Source organism: Poecile atricapillus, chromosome 21, assembly GCF_030490865.1.
Source record: "Poecile atricapillus isolate bPoeAtr1 chromosome 21, bPoeAtr1.hap1, whole genome shotgun sequence".
Classification (NCBI taxonomy): domain Eukaryota; kingdom Metazoa; phylum Chordata; class Aves; order Passeriformes; family Paridae; genus Poecile; species Poecile atricapillus.
This window is the reverse complement of record NC_081269.1, coordinates 8,521,971-8,538,333: the sequence shown is the minus strand read 5'-3', so window position 1 is coordinate 8,538,333 and position 16,363 is coordinate 8,521,971. Positions and strand designations below refer to the sequence as shown.

Here is a 16,363-nt window from a genome sequence, read left to right as displayed (position 1 = left end):
GCTGAGCAGGTTCTAGCAGGGGCTGCCAGGAGAAGGGTCACACAGCACTGATCCAGGAGACTGTGGGGAAACTCCCTTTGCACCTCTGTGTGCTCCTCACCACCACCTTCCCCATGGCTTCAAGGGGTTTCTAGTGAGGTTCCCACCACACCTGGGAGCTGGAGTTGTGCAAAGCCTCTCGCTTTTGCTGTGGGAATGAAACAGTCAAGCTGTGCTGGCAGAAGTACCCCCATCCAAGTGCTGTCCCCACCACAGCAGGCAAGAAACCACACCAAGCAGATCCTGTTTTAAACAACATTCTGCTCATAACTCACCTCTTGCTTGTGGGATTTATCCTGCTGGTGAATCCCGTTAGCAGACCCTGAATTTCCAACAGTCTGCAATGGAAGACAGACAACACTTACTGAAGAGGGACACAGATCCTGCTGGTTTTGCTTACAAGCACTGAAAAGTAGGCAGTGAGACTGCCCTGTCCTCCCTTAGCTGCCCACTCCACACAAGGGAAAAAGGATGCAAAAACCTCAGCTCACTCCTGCTCTGAGAATCTGGGCAAGAATCTTCCTGCCCTCTGCACCCTGGCTCAATCCCCATGTGCCAGATTGCATTCCCCCCCAGCTACCAAACACCCCCAAGCTCCTTGTGGACACAAACCCACTGTTCACCCCAGCTCTTAAACACCAAAACACAAATCCAGCCAAGGACAGTGTTAGCTGCAAAGCACAGCATTCTAAACATCCAGCACTGGAAATCACATTTCCATTCCCCATTTCCCATCTCTGGGGATAAGTCTGGCAACCAGGACAGGCTGTTCTATCTTTAGAGAGGACAAAACTTTTAAACATTTATAAGGTTTCTCTAGCAGAGTAGCATGGAGCCCTTCAGCTTCCCAGTGACAGTACAGGCAGCACAAACAAGAGAAGAAAGCTGCAGCCTGAAGCCCCAGCACTCCCAGTGCTGCTGCTTGGGCCTTGGCAATCAGAGTCACATCCACTGGTGAACTGCTGATGGCATTACGGGGAGACAAGGCTGCAGGGTTTAAGAGTCCCAGTTTCCATCCTCACTGGGACCACAAAGATGCAGAACCAACCCTACAGGACAGAGGTTTAGTTTGATCATGAAAACCAGGCAGAAATTCCAACTAAGCTGTGACAGGAGACTGAGCTGTTTGCCAGGCAGTGGATTCTACCTGGATGGCAAGAATAGTGCTGCTGCCAGAGTCCAGCACCCCCCACCACAGGCAATTACCTGCCTGCAGCTCACCCAATCTGGGCACTGACCACACAGCTGACATCAAAAATCAGGCTTGAAGTCTGATCTCAGAACATGGTCACCATAATGAACAAAGTGGTGCAATTTGCTTGAAATTAAATAACAAGGCTCCCAGAGGAGTCACTAAAACTCTTCAAGAAAACATCCAAGTGTCAAATCCTTGTTATCTCCTGCAAAGCTGTGGGTCAGGCATTGTCCAACACAAGGAGAAAGCGAAGGTTTTCTTTCTGCCAAAGGCAGGTACCTGATGGGTATCACCAGTCACCTGCAAAGTTTCTGCTTAGGGATGCACAGATAAATCTCTCAAAGAAGAGGGATGTCAGAAAAACCTCAACCTCTGTGTTATGAACACGAGCAGCCAGACAATACTGTACACATAAAGAACAGTTACAGTGCAACTTCCCCATGTTTGGCAGCCATTCTCTGGAGCTCAAAGGGACCTGTCATTACCAACCAGCAGGGATTTTACAGCATTAGGCTGCATCTACAGAGCAAGGCTTTGTCAGGCTGTTCCCAGCAACGAGGAGACCCAGCTGACGGCATCACCCCCTGAGCACAGGGCAAGACCCCAGGGGGACTGATGAGGGCTGAAACAACCCTGTTTGGGGATGTTCTACCTGTGTTTTCTCAGAGGAGAGCCTCATTGCTTCCATGAGCTTCTCCATCTGGTGTCCCTGCTCCAGGGCGTTGCGCAGCACATCCTCCGTGCTGACGAGCCGGTGCTGCAGCCGGATCACCTCCGACTCTGACGAGGGGTCGATCAGCGAGTATCGCCTCTGGTCCATCACTGACTTCTCCTTGTCCTTAAGGCAGCAAGGGGAAAATCAAAAGATGTTATATCAAAACCAACAGCTGCAGAAACTCGAGGTGGAAATCCACATCATGCCTAGAACCGCACTGGGATTTCAGCAGCGGGAGGGGGCAGAGCGCAGCTCGCATCAAGGGACCAGGAGCAGCTCCAGTTTGCTCCCAGCAGTTCAAATCAATTCCTCACATCTCAGCCACTGGAGGACGCTGAAGTACCCGGGAATTTGAGGACACTGCTTATTCTTGGATCAGAGAATATGGAAAAGGCGTGGGGTAGCTGAACAACTTTCAGTTTCTCCCACAGATTGTAGCCCTATTTAGCCATAAATCTAAAAGCTGTGGGATCAGAAGAACACTGGAGAAGGACACAGCAGTCTACAACTTCCTCACGAGGGGAAGCAGAGAGGCACACACTGATCTCTGCTCTCTGAGATCAGGGACAGGACCCAGGGAAGGGCTGGAGCTGGGTCAGGGGAGGTCTAGGCTGGATATCAGGGAAAGGTTTTTCCCTCAGAGGGTGCTGGCACTGCCCAAGCTCCCCAGAGCAGTGGGCATGGCCCCAGGACTGCCAGAGCTCCAGGAGCATTTGGACAGTGCTCCCAGCCACATGTGATTGTTGGGGTGTCTTGAGCAGGGCCAGGAGTTGGACTTGATGATCCTTGTGGCCTTTCCAGCTCAGGATATTCTGTGATTACATGACATATGGATATCTTTGCTGCTTAGTGAGGTGCTGCTAAGCCAGGCCACAGCTCAGTTGTCAAGAGAATTCCCAAAAGATGCTCAGCAGCACAAAAGAAAACACAAATATCTGGAACAGGAGTGAAGGGCTCAGACCTAGAGCCCTTCAGCCTCTAGGCCATGCCCAGAAGGGATTTTAGTGCCCTCACCAGCACAACCAGTTTCTCTCGAAGCCCCTTGATGTCATCTTTGAGCTTCTGTTCCTTGAGCCGCCACTCAGCTTTGTGCACTTCCCGGCTGAGGTCCCGCTCCGGCCCCGGGGAGTGCCGGTTTGCCTCCAGTAACAACGCTCTCAGCTCGTTCAGGCTCCTGCAACAGCAGCAGCAAGAGATGAACAATTCCCAGAGCCCACCCACCACTGGAGTTCTGCTGTGCTCCCCCCCACCTTTGCTACAGATCCAAAGAAAGGCTGGTGAGCACATCTGACCTGACCCCCACTGCTCTTTTCTCGTCCCTCTTTGCCAGCTCTGAGACTGGGACCAGCTCAGGGACAGCCTGGGAGCAGGGCAGCAGCTTGGCTGGCTCTGGAGATGACTTCATTCAGCATCTACACGGGAACTGAGCTGTCTTGCAGCTCCTGGCAAGCAGTGAAAGGGCAGTGCCTTTTGAGAATTCACAGCCTCCAACTCTCACATCAGCATCTCTAAGGAACAGGAAAGCTTTGGGCTGGATTTCAACAGTGCAACCCTACATTTCTTCTGGTGGTTGATTACAGCATCCAGGAAGAACATGAATATACACAGAGCCCCTCTGTCTCCAGCTCTGTCCTCCAGACCTGCACACCGACCTTTCCTTCTTGAGCAGCTCCTGGCTGATCAGGACCAGCTGCCCTGAAGCATCATGTGTTTTCTTGGTCAAGGCTTCCAGTTCTCCTTCCAACCTCTTCTTTTCTTTGAACACCAAATCAGCCTTCTTTTCTGCTGTTTTGCATTTATTTTCCAAAGCTATGAGAAGCAGAGGATTCAGGGGAAGAAAGGTCACTTAATCCTTTACTTAAATTCCTGCTTTTTGCCTTTTCCCAATCCCTACTCCCAAAAGCACAGACCTGATGAGCTCTTGACTGGCTTGATCCTGGAAACAACACACCCAGCTCGACTGACTTCTGCCTCATTAGCTTTAACAAGCCCAAACCCTCCCTCACAGGACACAAATATCTTCTGCAGTTTGTGTTCAATTCCTGAATTAATTTTTACCAGCAATAACCATTCAAAAACCAGCAGCATCATGTTTTACATCAGCTTATTTCAGCTCTGGGCTCTTGTTCAACACCAGTGCATAAGACAAGCAGGGAAACATTTCATTCCCACCAACACTGGATTAGGGAAACTTACCACTTACTTGGGCCCTTAGAGTTTCAGTCTGGGTCACCAGGGATGACACTTCTTTGTCTCTTTTACTCAGCTTGTCTTGGAGGTCTGTGGGGGAATGAAAAGACAAAGATTAGAGGGTTGGAAAAAGCTTTGTGTAAATTGGGCAGGTGTCAGGTGCACAGCATGGAGGCACACACTGCATCTCACCACACTTGCAGCTGGGATGCACACTGGGAAGTTGTACCAGACAGGGTTAAGAAAGCAACCACAAAGGAAGAGGGAGAAAAAGGCAATAAAACATTAATTTTTAAAAAAAACCCAAAAGGAGCTTTTAGCACGTTTCTTTGTGTCAAATCCTACAGTGGAAGGCAGGGACTGTTTCAAAAGACATGTTTTCTGATGAACTGATGCATTTCCATGCTCAGAGCTGTAGATCTGAAGTCTGATGCTTCTGTGGTGCAAATGTGACCTGGTTGTTTCCAGTACATCTTTCCAGGCTTTATTCAGTGTGGAAACAATGCACACGTGCACTGAGTGGCCATTTAGAGCAGCGGCTGCTGGATCTAGTTAAGCTCTGCCATCACCAGGCAGGAATTACCTGTCAATCAGCAAACAATTTGGTAGAGAAACATGGAATAGTTTGGTTTGGAAAGGAACTTAAAGCTCATCTTGTTCCACACCCTTGCTTTATGCAGGGACATCTTCCACTAGACCTGGAAGATATCTTTGCTCTTCATCCTGGACTGCTCCAAGCCCTGTCCAGCCTGGCCTTGGGCACTTCCATGGATGGGGAGTAACATGGATGTGTTCTACAGAATCCCAGATCTGCAGAGGCAGATGAGGCTTATGGACAATGCCTGGCTTGCACTGGGGGCAATGGAAATAGGACAAAACACCTCTGAATCCATCTCTGCTATTGCTCAGACTCAGTGTTACAGCTCACCCTCTGTGAGGGGGCTGAGTATGGTTCAGTTTGAAGAACACTTTATACAAATTTCCTGAGTGTATAAATTTCACATTTTGTTAAAAGGATGGATTTGATTTATAGTAAGCTTAATAAAAAGTTAACTATCATTATTTGAATATCTACCATTACCACTCCTCTCCTGTGACCAAATAACATCTAATGCCTGAATTTTACCTGCTGTAAAAATCAGTGATGGGATGGAAATGCACCTATTTCCCCAGATCTGTCTCAAACCTGCACCATCTGCATGGAGAGCATCTAACACAGGTAAAAACATCCACCCTTGCATATGCTCAGCTTGATCACAAGGAAAAAACAAATCCAGACAACAAATGTCATGCAGCAAATTTTGACAGATGATTTCCTAAACCCCTGCCATGCAGCCATCCCTGCAAGAGCAGAAAGTCAGAAGAAGAGAAAGTGTACAAGTCACTAGAACAGGGTAAAAATAATAGCTTCATACCTTCCATAGTCTGCTTCATCTTTATCTTTTCTTCTGAAATATCATTAGTCTCAATCATCTAGAATAAATGTAAAATATAAGATATAAACCAACCCCTCACCCAAAGATTCAAAGCAAATGTTAACAACCACAAAGCCCCATCCGTGTCCACGTTAGGATGTTTTACATCCTTCCCAAGAGGGAAATAAAAGCTTTTTTGAGGAGCCACTTGTCCAGCTGGTACTACTGAGGCTGACCAGAGTGCTCACACACAACAGCAGGATTCACTCAGAGGGAACAGAGCCCAGGTTTTTCCCCACCAGTTCTGGTTCCAGAGGGATGGAAGAGCTGCTGTCCCTCAGACACCTCTGCTCAATCCCAAATATCCAGCTGCAAATGCTCTCCAGCATGCAGCTTGACACCTACCAGGCAACAAGTTCCTCAACTTCTCTAGAACCTAGCTGTGCCCAAAGTTATAAAAACATTGATAAAATAATAATTGATTTTATACAATTAATGCATTCATAAAAATAATAACAAGCAAATGCCGGGTCCATACAGGGGATTCTGCTTTTTTCCCCATCCTCTTTTCTATACTTCAATGAAAAGCCAGAGACTGCAGAGCTTTCAGTGCCAAACTTTCTGTGGCAGAGGCCAAAACTGAGCCCTTCACACCTCTTCCCATCCAACAGCCTTTGCTGGGACCTCAGCACACACAGTTGCTGTGGCCACCACAGTCCAGAGCTCCAGGGTCACTTCTCTGAAGTCTGGGCTGTGGGACAAGTCAAACAGCAGCACCAGAGGAGATGTGTGTGTTTCCTGATGTATTTTTGGTATGGAAATAACTATTTAACCATTCCTGGGAAGCACAGTTGTAGTTCTTCCTTGAAGGTCTAGGAAAGGGTGTCACAAGACACCTTTGCTTGTTTAAAATACTTGAATGGTGAATACTGCAGTCACTTCAAATTAACTAAGACAATTTTAAATAGAACTTGCCCCATGATACTCAAAGGCTTTCACCCATGCATTTCTTCCCATAATCTCCCAATTTTAATTGACACATAGTTGAAATAATTACTTCAAGACTTCCCTGCTTCTAATCCACTATCAATATTCCCCAGAGCCCTTCCATTTATCTAAAGGGCTCTGGAACAAGCCTCCAGCTTCTTTTCTATTCATTCCTGTTTGAATATTGGCTATAATGTGTTACATATTATAATAACAACCCCTTTTTTCCCAGGCTCCTGGCTGTACTTATTGTTCCCAACTGTCCTTACTAGATGAAACATCCTGGAGCAACCCTTCAAACACTAAAAATGCTGGAGATTCCTCCTTGGCCTTTGCCTCTGTTGTAGTGTGCCTGTTTCCAAGGTGTGAAGTTCTGACTTAACGTGGAATTCATGGGTTTGACTTTGCTCCCTGGAGGTGCAACTGGTTTCAGTGGGGCTGTTCATGCTGGGAAGTTAAACACAGGCATTGAATTCATTTCATTGGCATCTCTGTCTGGAACAGAAACTACATCACCAGCTGAAATTTCAACACAGTATTCTTAAAATGCACACATTTCACAGCTTATTTTAATTTTCTGCATCCCCACAGGATGGAAACTGGGCTTTTCCTCATTTCTCATGCAAAATCCAAAGACAAATAGGGGCCCAGCCCAGAGCCATGAGTACCAATCTCCCTGCTCACTACAGTGCAGAACCAGCCACGATTCCTTGTGCCATGCACAAAGGGGGGGATGATGCATCCTGTGGCAAATAGTCAAAAAAAAAAATAAAAATATATATATATATAAAAGAATGACTTAAAGAGACACAAAGGCCACAGCAAATTGACCCCTTCATATTACCACTCTTATTTTAGCCCTCCCTGGTCTTATATTCAATCAAGCATTTTATTACCCCATGCCTGGTGCCACTAGGATGAGAGCCCACCCTGACAAACCATGCCAGCCCTGGTCTGCTGTCACAGCAGCCTCCAAACCCAGGTGTGGCCCCACTTGCTCCTTTTTTCCTAATTGTCCCACTGTAGTGGCTTTCCAGAGTGGAAAGACACTTTCAGCATGGAGATACAGTGCAGAAAGAGCACCCTCAGTGGAAGGGAAAAACCATCCAGATATTTGAGCCCTCAGAAAACTGCACAAGGCAGCGGCTGAGGAGTTCCCAAGAGTGAAAATAAACAAGCAAAATGACCCCGAAGCCATACATTTGCATGCTGAGAAGGATGCAGGGCCTCCATGGACTGCAGCTTGTTCTCTAAGACAAGCACTTTTTCCTGCAATCTTTGGATTTCCTGTTTGCTGTGGGCTTCTGTTTTCTGTAATGTTTCATAGTCCAACATCTTCTTTTCAGCCAAAGATATCTGCTCTTTCAAGAAAGCTATTGCTTCTGTCTGATCTGTATATTCACCATGAAGTTTCTCCAGTTCATGCACCCTCAGCTCAGCATCTCGACACTTGTCCTTCACATCTTGGAGCTCAAGAAGGTGCTGACTGCTGTTGCTTTCCAGTTGCATTTTCCAGTTGCTGTTGCTTTTTTCCACTTCATCCAAAGCCTCCTGCAGCTTCAGTTTGAGACTCTCTTTCTCCTTTATATGGACAGCTGTCTCAATGTCGTGCTTTGCTTTCAGGTTCTCCAACTCAAGCTGGTGCTCCAACTTTATACTCTCCACCACTGCCTTCAGCTCCACAATCTCCTTGTGCTGGGTGTCAGGGCCCGAGTTGAGTGTGGCTTTCAGGTCCTCCAGAGACTTCTGGTGGTCAGAAGCCAACGTGTCCAACTTGGACTTCCAGTTGTCCATGAGCCCCATGTTCTCATTAGTGGCTTGCTGAACTTTATGTTTTAGATCAACAATCTCCTGTGAGTACTTCTCATTGACAGATTTCAGCTTCTCCATCTCCTGCTGGTACTTCTTCAGCGTCTTCTCGTACTTCTCCTTCAGCTGGCTGCTCTCCTTCTGGTGCTCCTTGTTGGCAGACAGCAGCTGATCCCGCAGCCGAAGAGCCTCTGACTGCAAGCCCAGGTTGTGCTCGGGGGTCTCTGCTTGGTGGGAGCTCTGGAGGCACTGCCGGAGCTCGTCCACCTCGCTGCGCCTGAGGCTCAGCTCCTCCTCCAGCTGCAGGATCCTGGACTTCTCCGCCACCGTGGTTAACTGCAACGCGACAGAGAACACAAAGTCAGCGCCTCTCTCCCCTTTAGTGAGCGTTCTCCAGTGGAAATAAATTCAAGGTAGATTAGTCAAAGTTCAAATAAAGAGGTAAAGAACGCCCGGTGCCCTCCAACCTGAGCACAGTTTTGCACCAGGGTAACCAACGCCGACACCTCGCGCTTATGTCTGTGCCAATTGCAATTCATTTTTTCCTAATACAAACCTCTTGCTTTCCACAGAAAAACACCTTGGAAATAACTCCTGAAATTCACTAGGGAGCAACGGTGGTTTATGAAAAATAATGTCCTGGAAGGGCATTATGTTTCCAGACCAGGCATCTTGCCAGATGATGCACAGAGATGTGACTGCACATGCAAGAATTTCACAAGCATCAAAACCAGCATTAAGCATATCATGTTTTCTTTATTGCTCAGCAATCCTCAGCCTGCAAACCTCTCTTCTGTAACAGAATTTGTTTACCCTGGTGTAAAAAGGAAAAGGGATTTTTACATATGAGTACTTGTTAGAGTCTATTAGCAAAGTCAAAATAACAAAGGAGGCTAGAGGATGCAAGACAATAAAATCTGGCCATGGTACACATTGAGCTTAAGGGCTATGGATCCATGTTTTGCCATCTGAATGTAACCTGGCAGGGCTGAACTCCCTGCACGTCACAGGGAGTACAGGGTGCTGCCACTACGGATGGAGAAGAGGATGAAATATTAGAAAAAGGCAAAAGAAAGAAGGAAAGCGAGGCAAACTCCAAGAGATCAATTTCACTCCCTTTCAATTGCCATTTCCCCAGCAGCCATCAGCCCAGGAGGCTGGTGGTCATTATTTTAGATGGGCACAGGGTGCTTCAAACCATCCAGACCTTTTGGAGACCCTCACATTTGTGTTTTCTACAGCTCTCAAACCCATTGCTGCTCACGCTGCAGCAAGTTTGCTGCATCCCACACCACATGAGCATGAAAAAGCCCTTTCCACATCTGGCTGCTTTTAGGATTCCTCTGGGCAGCCTGTCCTGCTGCAGGCCCACCTGCATTCAGCAGCACCTTCCACTTCAGATGGCAGCTCCCACAAGGAGCAGGGGAGACTGGAATGTTGATTGCAATGTTATTTCCTCTTACAGCCTGGGGGAGCCTCGAAGCAGAATGAATTGTGCAGGGTGTGGATATTATTGGGATATGTATGAATTGTAAGAGCTCATGTGTCAGATGGTGGCGTGGGGCAGGGAAGCAAACTCAGTCTGAGAAACAAGTTCCCCACAAGAGAAGCAAAGCTAGAAATCATATAGTTTACTATTTCTGGGAAAGAGAGCAAATAAAAAACAAAACAAACAGAAAAAAAACCAAGCCAAAATCAATCAACCCCCACAAAAAACCAAAAAGAAAGAAACCCAAAGCAAGGCATCATGAGCACCAGGGCAGTGCAAGCGCTGTCTGCAGGCAGGGCAAGTGAGGGTCCATTACCCTGGTGTCCTCTAATTCTCTGAGGAGTTTTTCAGCCTGTGCCTTCTCAAACAGCAGGCTCTGCTCGAGCTCCCGTATTCGGGCATGCTCCAACTGCGTCTGAGTCTGCTCACACAGAGGGAAAAAAGAACAGTGGAGATGGGAGTAGGGGAAGGGAGGGAGAGAGAGAGAGAGAGGGAAAGAGAAGGCTGCAACATCATCTCCAGCATAAAAGACAAGGAAAGGCAGTTCACAACAGGAAGAGAATAAAAACCCAAGCAAGGAGGAAAAATCCAACCAAACAGAAAATGGTCCCTAAGGGATTTTACGTGGTACTTGTAGTGGCTCTTCATAAGAAAATTGAATCTGTGATAGGAAAGCATCCTTCTGCATTAGAAACCTGCTTCAGTGTTTTGCTGCATCAACTGAAGACACTTCCCAAAAAGCAAAGCTCTCACCAGTACAAGGCCCTTGTACACACAGAGAATGCAAAGAGGTTGCAATGATTCTCCACATCTTTCCTCAAGAAGAATCACAAGGTAGACTGGAAAGAGTCAGATGTTCCCAACCTTTATTTTTGCTTTGGAGACAGTGTGAGTCCTACCCTAAGTGGGGATAAAACACCTCAGGTCATGCTGTACGTGGCATGTTGTAAAACAAAAAATACACTGCACTGAAAAGATCAGGGAATTGAGATACCAAACTGCTCTGTAAATCAGTGCTTTGAGTTTGAATGGGCCTGACATGAATTTCAAAGTGATTTTTGTACAGTAAGACTCTACTGACTTTGGCACAAGAAAACAGAGCTTTTTTTGGTTGGTTGGTTTGGGGATTTTTGGTTGGTTGGTTTGGTTTGTTTTCAAGGGGTCTTTTCTTTGACAAATTCAACTGTGCACAAAAAGTTCATGTAATCTACCCAAATCCAGGAGCACTGGCTCTGAGCATTGCCTCAGTGCCCTTCACTTTTAAAGCTGAAGTACCACAAAGCTGCACTTGGTGGCAAAGCTCAGCACTCCACAACCACCACTGTAATATCTTGTAAAATTCCCTATAAATAAAAGAGAGGAGACACAGGAAGGTTCGTGCACACTCTGGCCTTCACATCTTTTAGCCTTACAAAACCCACATTTTCCTTAAACTTAATTAATCTATCAAACAATAAAATTAATCTAACAAAAAGCAAACAAACCTGCTCAGGACCATTTTTACCTCCATTTTTTCCCCTTTCATTTTCCAAATAATTATTTGCTTCCCCCTCTCTTTCTGTTGGAACCATTTGTAAGGATTTTTCAGCCCTGCCCTACAATAAAGCAAGGCTTGGCTAGTTGTGTACAAATTATAGAAACAGAAGTTTAAAAAAATCCATGTTTCGTGCTTGCAAAATAACATTGTACATGTATTCACAGATGGTGACAAAACTGCCATTTATATTCACATGGCTCTGGATTTTATGTGCCTTATTTAACCCCTGAAGGAGGGGAAAAAAAGATGTGGATTCAAGAGCCCAAATGTTATCAAAACCCTAGATTATATAACTTAAGTGCAAAAGTTGGTTTATTGCATCCTAATTAAGAAAAAAAAGGCATTTAATTAATTAAATAAAATTAATTCTGCTTCCTGCAAAGCCCTAAGATTCACATCTCGACAGGGAGTTCCAGGATTGATTTTAATCAAGAGGAATAAATATTCCATTGATACCAATTAATTAACTGGTGGCAGCACATCAGATATTTGCTAGCTGAGCATGCTGACCTATTACAAAACTCACCTCTGGACTTCTCAAAGAGATTCTCTCCAGGCTCTGGAGTTTAACACAAGTGCCCAATCAAGCTCTCAGTCCCACCTGAAATTCTTGCTCAGTATCTATTAATTCTGCTATCTTCCAACTCCAGAAAAACATATGAAAATAGAAGAAAAAAACAACCAACCAACCAAAAAACAATTAAAAAATAGATTAACTGTTTTACAGTCCTAAACTCTTAGATTTACATTAAATCCTGTATAGTTTTATGCAAATTGGTTTGCTAGTACTAGCCTGTATGAGTCAGAACCTCAAATCCACAGTTCTGCACTTTGAGGAAGCCCAGATATGAATTTCAGATTTACTTGCAGCTATTAGCCTTAAATTACTGTTCACAAATTACAAACTGACTTCCCACTGGCATTCAAGGCATGCTGCAGGATCCAGGAGATGAGCATGAGAGAGTTCCTTGATGAGGGTAACATTTCCTGTAAATCACAGTCTTCCCACGACAAAAAGTCTTTCTTGAAAGCTTTTCCTACATTTGTTTTTCATCTTCCAAATCACTAGAGCATCAGCTGCCAACCAGGATCAAAAATGGGTTGAGTTCATAACTAAACTTCAAGGTTAAAGCCACAGCCCCTCTATCAGAGGTCCAAAACCTTGATCTTTATCTTCAGGCCACCAACACATGGACTTCTTTGGTCAAATTGTTTCCAAGGATGCTGTCTGCTGTGCTCAACACCCAAGAGCCCTAGATTTGTTCAAAACATGCTACTGGGACAAACATCAGGGGATTTGGCCAAGCCTTCAGCAGAAACCCCAGAGCAAGAATCTGTTCTTACCAATGTCATCATGTCTGCCACTGGCTGTCAAGTCAGTATGAACACTCTTCTCTGAATACCTAGAAAAACTGCTGCTGTAAGAGGACTAACAAGACCAGAGGAAAGCAGGCAGCTGCCACTGGACTTTGCTTTTGGCTAGCTCAGCTCTAGAGAGGGATGCCAAGGGCTGTGCTTGCAGCTACTGCCTGACTTTGTTGCAATTTTACACAAGGAATATCAAGGAAAACCATTTCCCAGGAAACACACTGCAACATGAAGGAGCTCTTATCCTCCTGATTTCTAATAAGGAGTTCTGGGTTTTTTTCTCTAAGTTAATTACTTGCTTCTGGAAAGCTTAACTGTCTCCATAAAAAAAGCAGGAAGGTGAGAATTAACTCTAGTGGGTCAGTCATTCAGTCTGAGCATGCAAATTAGGCAGACAAGATGTAAAAAATGGCCCCAGCAAAACCCTCTGCCAATGCTGGGACTGATTCTGGACTCATGGAGGGCATGCCACTTCCCTGGATCAGAGGAAATCAAGCATTTCTTAAATTATTTTCTACAGACAGGCATGGAAGTGAGGACAGGACCATGATGTCCTGCTGAAAGCTTGGCCATATCCCCATTGCAAAACAATTCCTTCCCAGCCCAAAGGAAAATTAAATCCAAGACTGCGAGTCCCAAACTGAGAATAGGAGCCCTTATCCATAGCAGATTATCATTTTGCTAAGCATGGTGGCTTTTTTAAAACAAAAATACATCCAAATATATCATCTGGCTAACCCTGGTCCCACTGCCATAATTCCACAGCCAGGCTTAAACACTTGGAGCTTACAAAGGGACAATTCACTGCTCTGAAAGAAAATGATGCACAGATCAACCACCCTTCTCTAAAGCACTGTGGGAAAGCTGTCAGCTCAGGGATGAACAGAAATCTGATTTTGCACCCACACAACAGGCAGAGACTGCACTTGCTGTGCTTCCACAAAGGTCTGCTATCAGTTCACTGCTAATTTACACCCTGTCAAACATCTCCTTCAGCTTCTGGATGAAGGAAGAGAGGTTTATGCCAACAGGATCACAGCCACAGCAACATATCCATTTCCTAGTTTTGCTATTTTCCTGGGCTTTTATTGCTGTGAGTGACAGTGAAGCACAGGAGCAGGGCCCTTGACATTTCTGGCTGTTACTAACCTGGCACTCCAGCTAAAGAGATGGAAAACGCCCTTGATTTATTTATTTACATTTGGAGAGCAGAGCCTTGCTTTCACAGAAAGATTTTCTTTTCCTTCTCCCCCAAGGAAAAGCCTCCCACTCAAGGGCCAACATCACCTCACCCCAACATCACTTCCAGTTTGCACGATGTTCACTGCAACAGCATCACTCAGCAACAGCCCCTCCCACTGACAGGGTTTCAATCCTGGAGTCAAACCCACACTCCTGGGCAGTGAACTCCACATGAGGATTCCTCAGGATACACAGAATTTTGTATTCATATTACACAGCATCCAACCAGGAGACTCCGTGTGCTAAGAGCAGGACACTGCAGGGACAGGAATGGAACTGTCAATTCATTTCTAGAGTGGAAAAACCTAAGTTCCAACACATTCAGATACAGATTTTAACAACTCAGAGTGACAGACTAACTCCAGGCAGCTCCAAGGGTGAACAGACACTGGGCACCACACCAAAGAACAATCCTCACCATTTACACCACGGTGTTCCCTGCAGGTCCAAAGCCATCAATAAAGGATTGTTAGAGGGGAGGAAAAGGTGGCAGAAGTTACTCAAGTGAGGCCCCACATGCAACTTTGGACCCCACATTTTGACAAGTTGATAAGGAATTACCTCCAGATCCCCTTTGGTAATGGATTCTTCCTCCACACGGAACTGCAAGTCCTCCACTTTCCTGGGGAAGGAAAGGGACACAAAGAGCAATCAGGAACACTCAGCTCAGCACCCTCTGTCTGAGCAGACATGGCATATTTTCACTATTAATCAGGTTTTATGGATTACTGCAACCATCAGTGGAGAGATCATTACCAACAAACAGAAAAGCTGCCCAAAAACTACTGATAAGCTTTTTGTGCTCTAAAACCACCCACCCAGTATTAAAAATCATGTCATGGTCTGCAGAATCAAAGTCTAAGAGGAGAGGGATACAGACCACCTTTGGATGCTGATGCCTTAAGTTTTAGCTTTCATATTTTTCATATTCTGTGTTTCCTAGCTGTGTAGTTTTGGGCTTCATATGAAGTGTTAGTGAGCTCTCTTCACAGAGCAGGCAGACAAAACAATTCCTTTTCTATCTTAATACCAAAGACAATCACAGTTTGAGGCCCAAAAGCAGAAACAACAGTGGGCTGAAGAGAGAAAACAAGAAGGGTGGGACTTCATAACCTGGAGCTGTAATTGGACAATTAATCCAAATATGCAGATGGACCAAAACTTATAAAAATGTGAGACCTCATGACCAGTCATCAATTTTGTGACCATTTTTAGGTCCATCTTGGGTGTAGTCCTGGCCAGGCTCTTGTACTGCTCAGGGTGTATCTTTTAAGGCCTTTTAATAAATACCTACTTTATTCTTAGCTCTGTCCAGCCTCTGTTCTAGGTCAGCTTTCTTCAATACAAACAGCTCAGCAGTAACTGAGCAGCAAGACCCATGAGGCAGGACAGTTATAATCAGCTTTTCACACACAAACACGGCCTTTTTACAAGGCACATCCTCTCAGACACACAACTCCTGTTCTCTGACACAGGATCCTGAAAACAAGCAAACCACAACAAGGTTTCACTGATTATTTAAACCTTATTATCCTGCACTGGGAAATTCCTGTGCCAAATGCACAGGGTCCATACAAAATATTCCAAGGGAATTGGATCCTCTGCCTCCTTGGCAGAGGGTGGGCAGTGTTTAATGTTTCCACAGCGTGGAAATTGTGAGCTACCCTGGCAGACAGAGGAGCCTTCCCCACAGATTGCACAGGCCAGTCATGCATAAATGCAAATAAAACCAGAGACATGCCAAGGAAACTCTTCTCTTTTGGAAGAGAGAAGCCAGTAACAGTAGAAAATAATTCCATTTTCTGCTAGCCTCATCCCTCTTTTTCTCTTTACTGATCAGAAAAAAAAAAAAAGACAGAGGATGTTTAGCTAGTAGCCAGATGTAAGGACTATGATTCTGTTACAGATAAAAATAGCTGTGAGTGTACATAAACTAACTTCATAAACAAGCTTCCTTGTCTAAACCTCCTCTAATTAGAGGAGGGAGGCATCTGTTGATATTTAGAGGGAAACTCAGCTGTCTTGGGTTAAAGGGCTGCCTGGAGCTGGGAAAGTCAGCTGCCTACCAGGAGTATGGGGAGACTTCTGCATGAAAGAACATTTCATCCTCAGGAAGGGCATCAGTCAATTGAAATAAACACTATTTTCAGTTATTTAATACACAGAAATGTGTTTCTATTCCCACTGAAGAGTTTAATTACATACATGGAGCACCTGGACTCCAAGAATAACACACAGGTCTTCACTCTTATCCAGAGAGGAAATGTGTGCACCATGACATCTGCACAGATGGGGGTCTCTGGGATGCGGGGAGAGAGTGGATCACACTACAGTCAGACTGTGCTCCAGTTTGCCTTCCCTTCCTCACAAAGAACAT

At 45.4% G+C, this 16,363-nt stretch overlaps 1 protein-coding gene across 2 annotated transcripts in view; it reads right to left on the bottom strand.

Moving 5' to 3' along the window:
* Positions 1-16,363, bottom strand: part of CLIP2 (CAP-Gly domain containing linker protein 2) — a 60,037-nt gene that overhangs the window by 4,133 nt on the left and 39,541 nt on the right. For both annotated transcript variants that reach the window (XM_058854482.1, XM_058854481.1), the window contains exons 8-15: positions 14,548-14,608; positions 7,742-8,686; positions 5,555-5,612; positions 4,146-4,229; positions 3,602-3,758; positions 2,964-3,123; positions 1,887-2,072; positions 315-377 (exon numbers count right to left, since the gene is read on the bottom strand). In XM_058854482.1, coding sequence (XP_058710465.1) covers positions 315-377; positions 1,887-2,072; positions 2,964-3,123; positions 3,602-3,758; positions 4,146-4,229; positions 5,555-5,612; positions 7,742-8,686; positions 14,548-14,608 — 1,714 coding nt within the window. The remainder of the gene's footprint in view (positions 1-314; positions 378-1,886; positions 2,073-2,963; positions 3,124-3,601; positions 3,759-4,145; positions 4,230-5,554; positions 5,613-7,741; positions 8,687-14,547; positions 14,609-16,363) is intronic.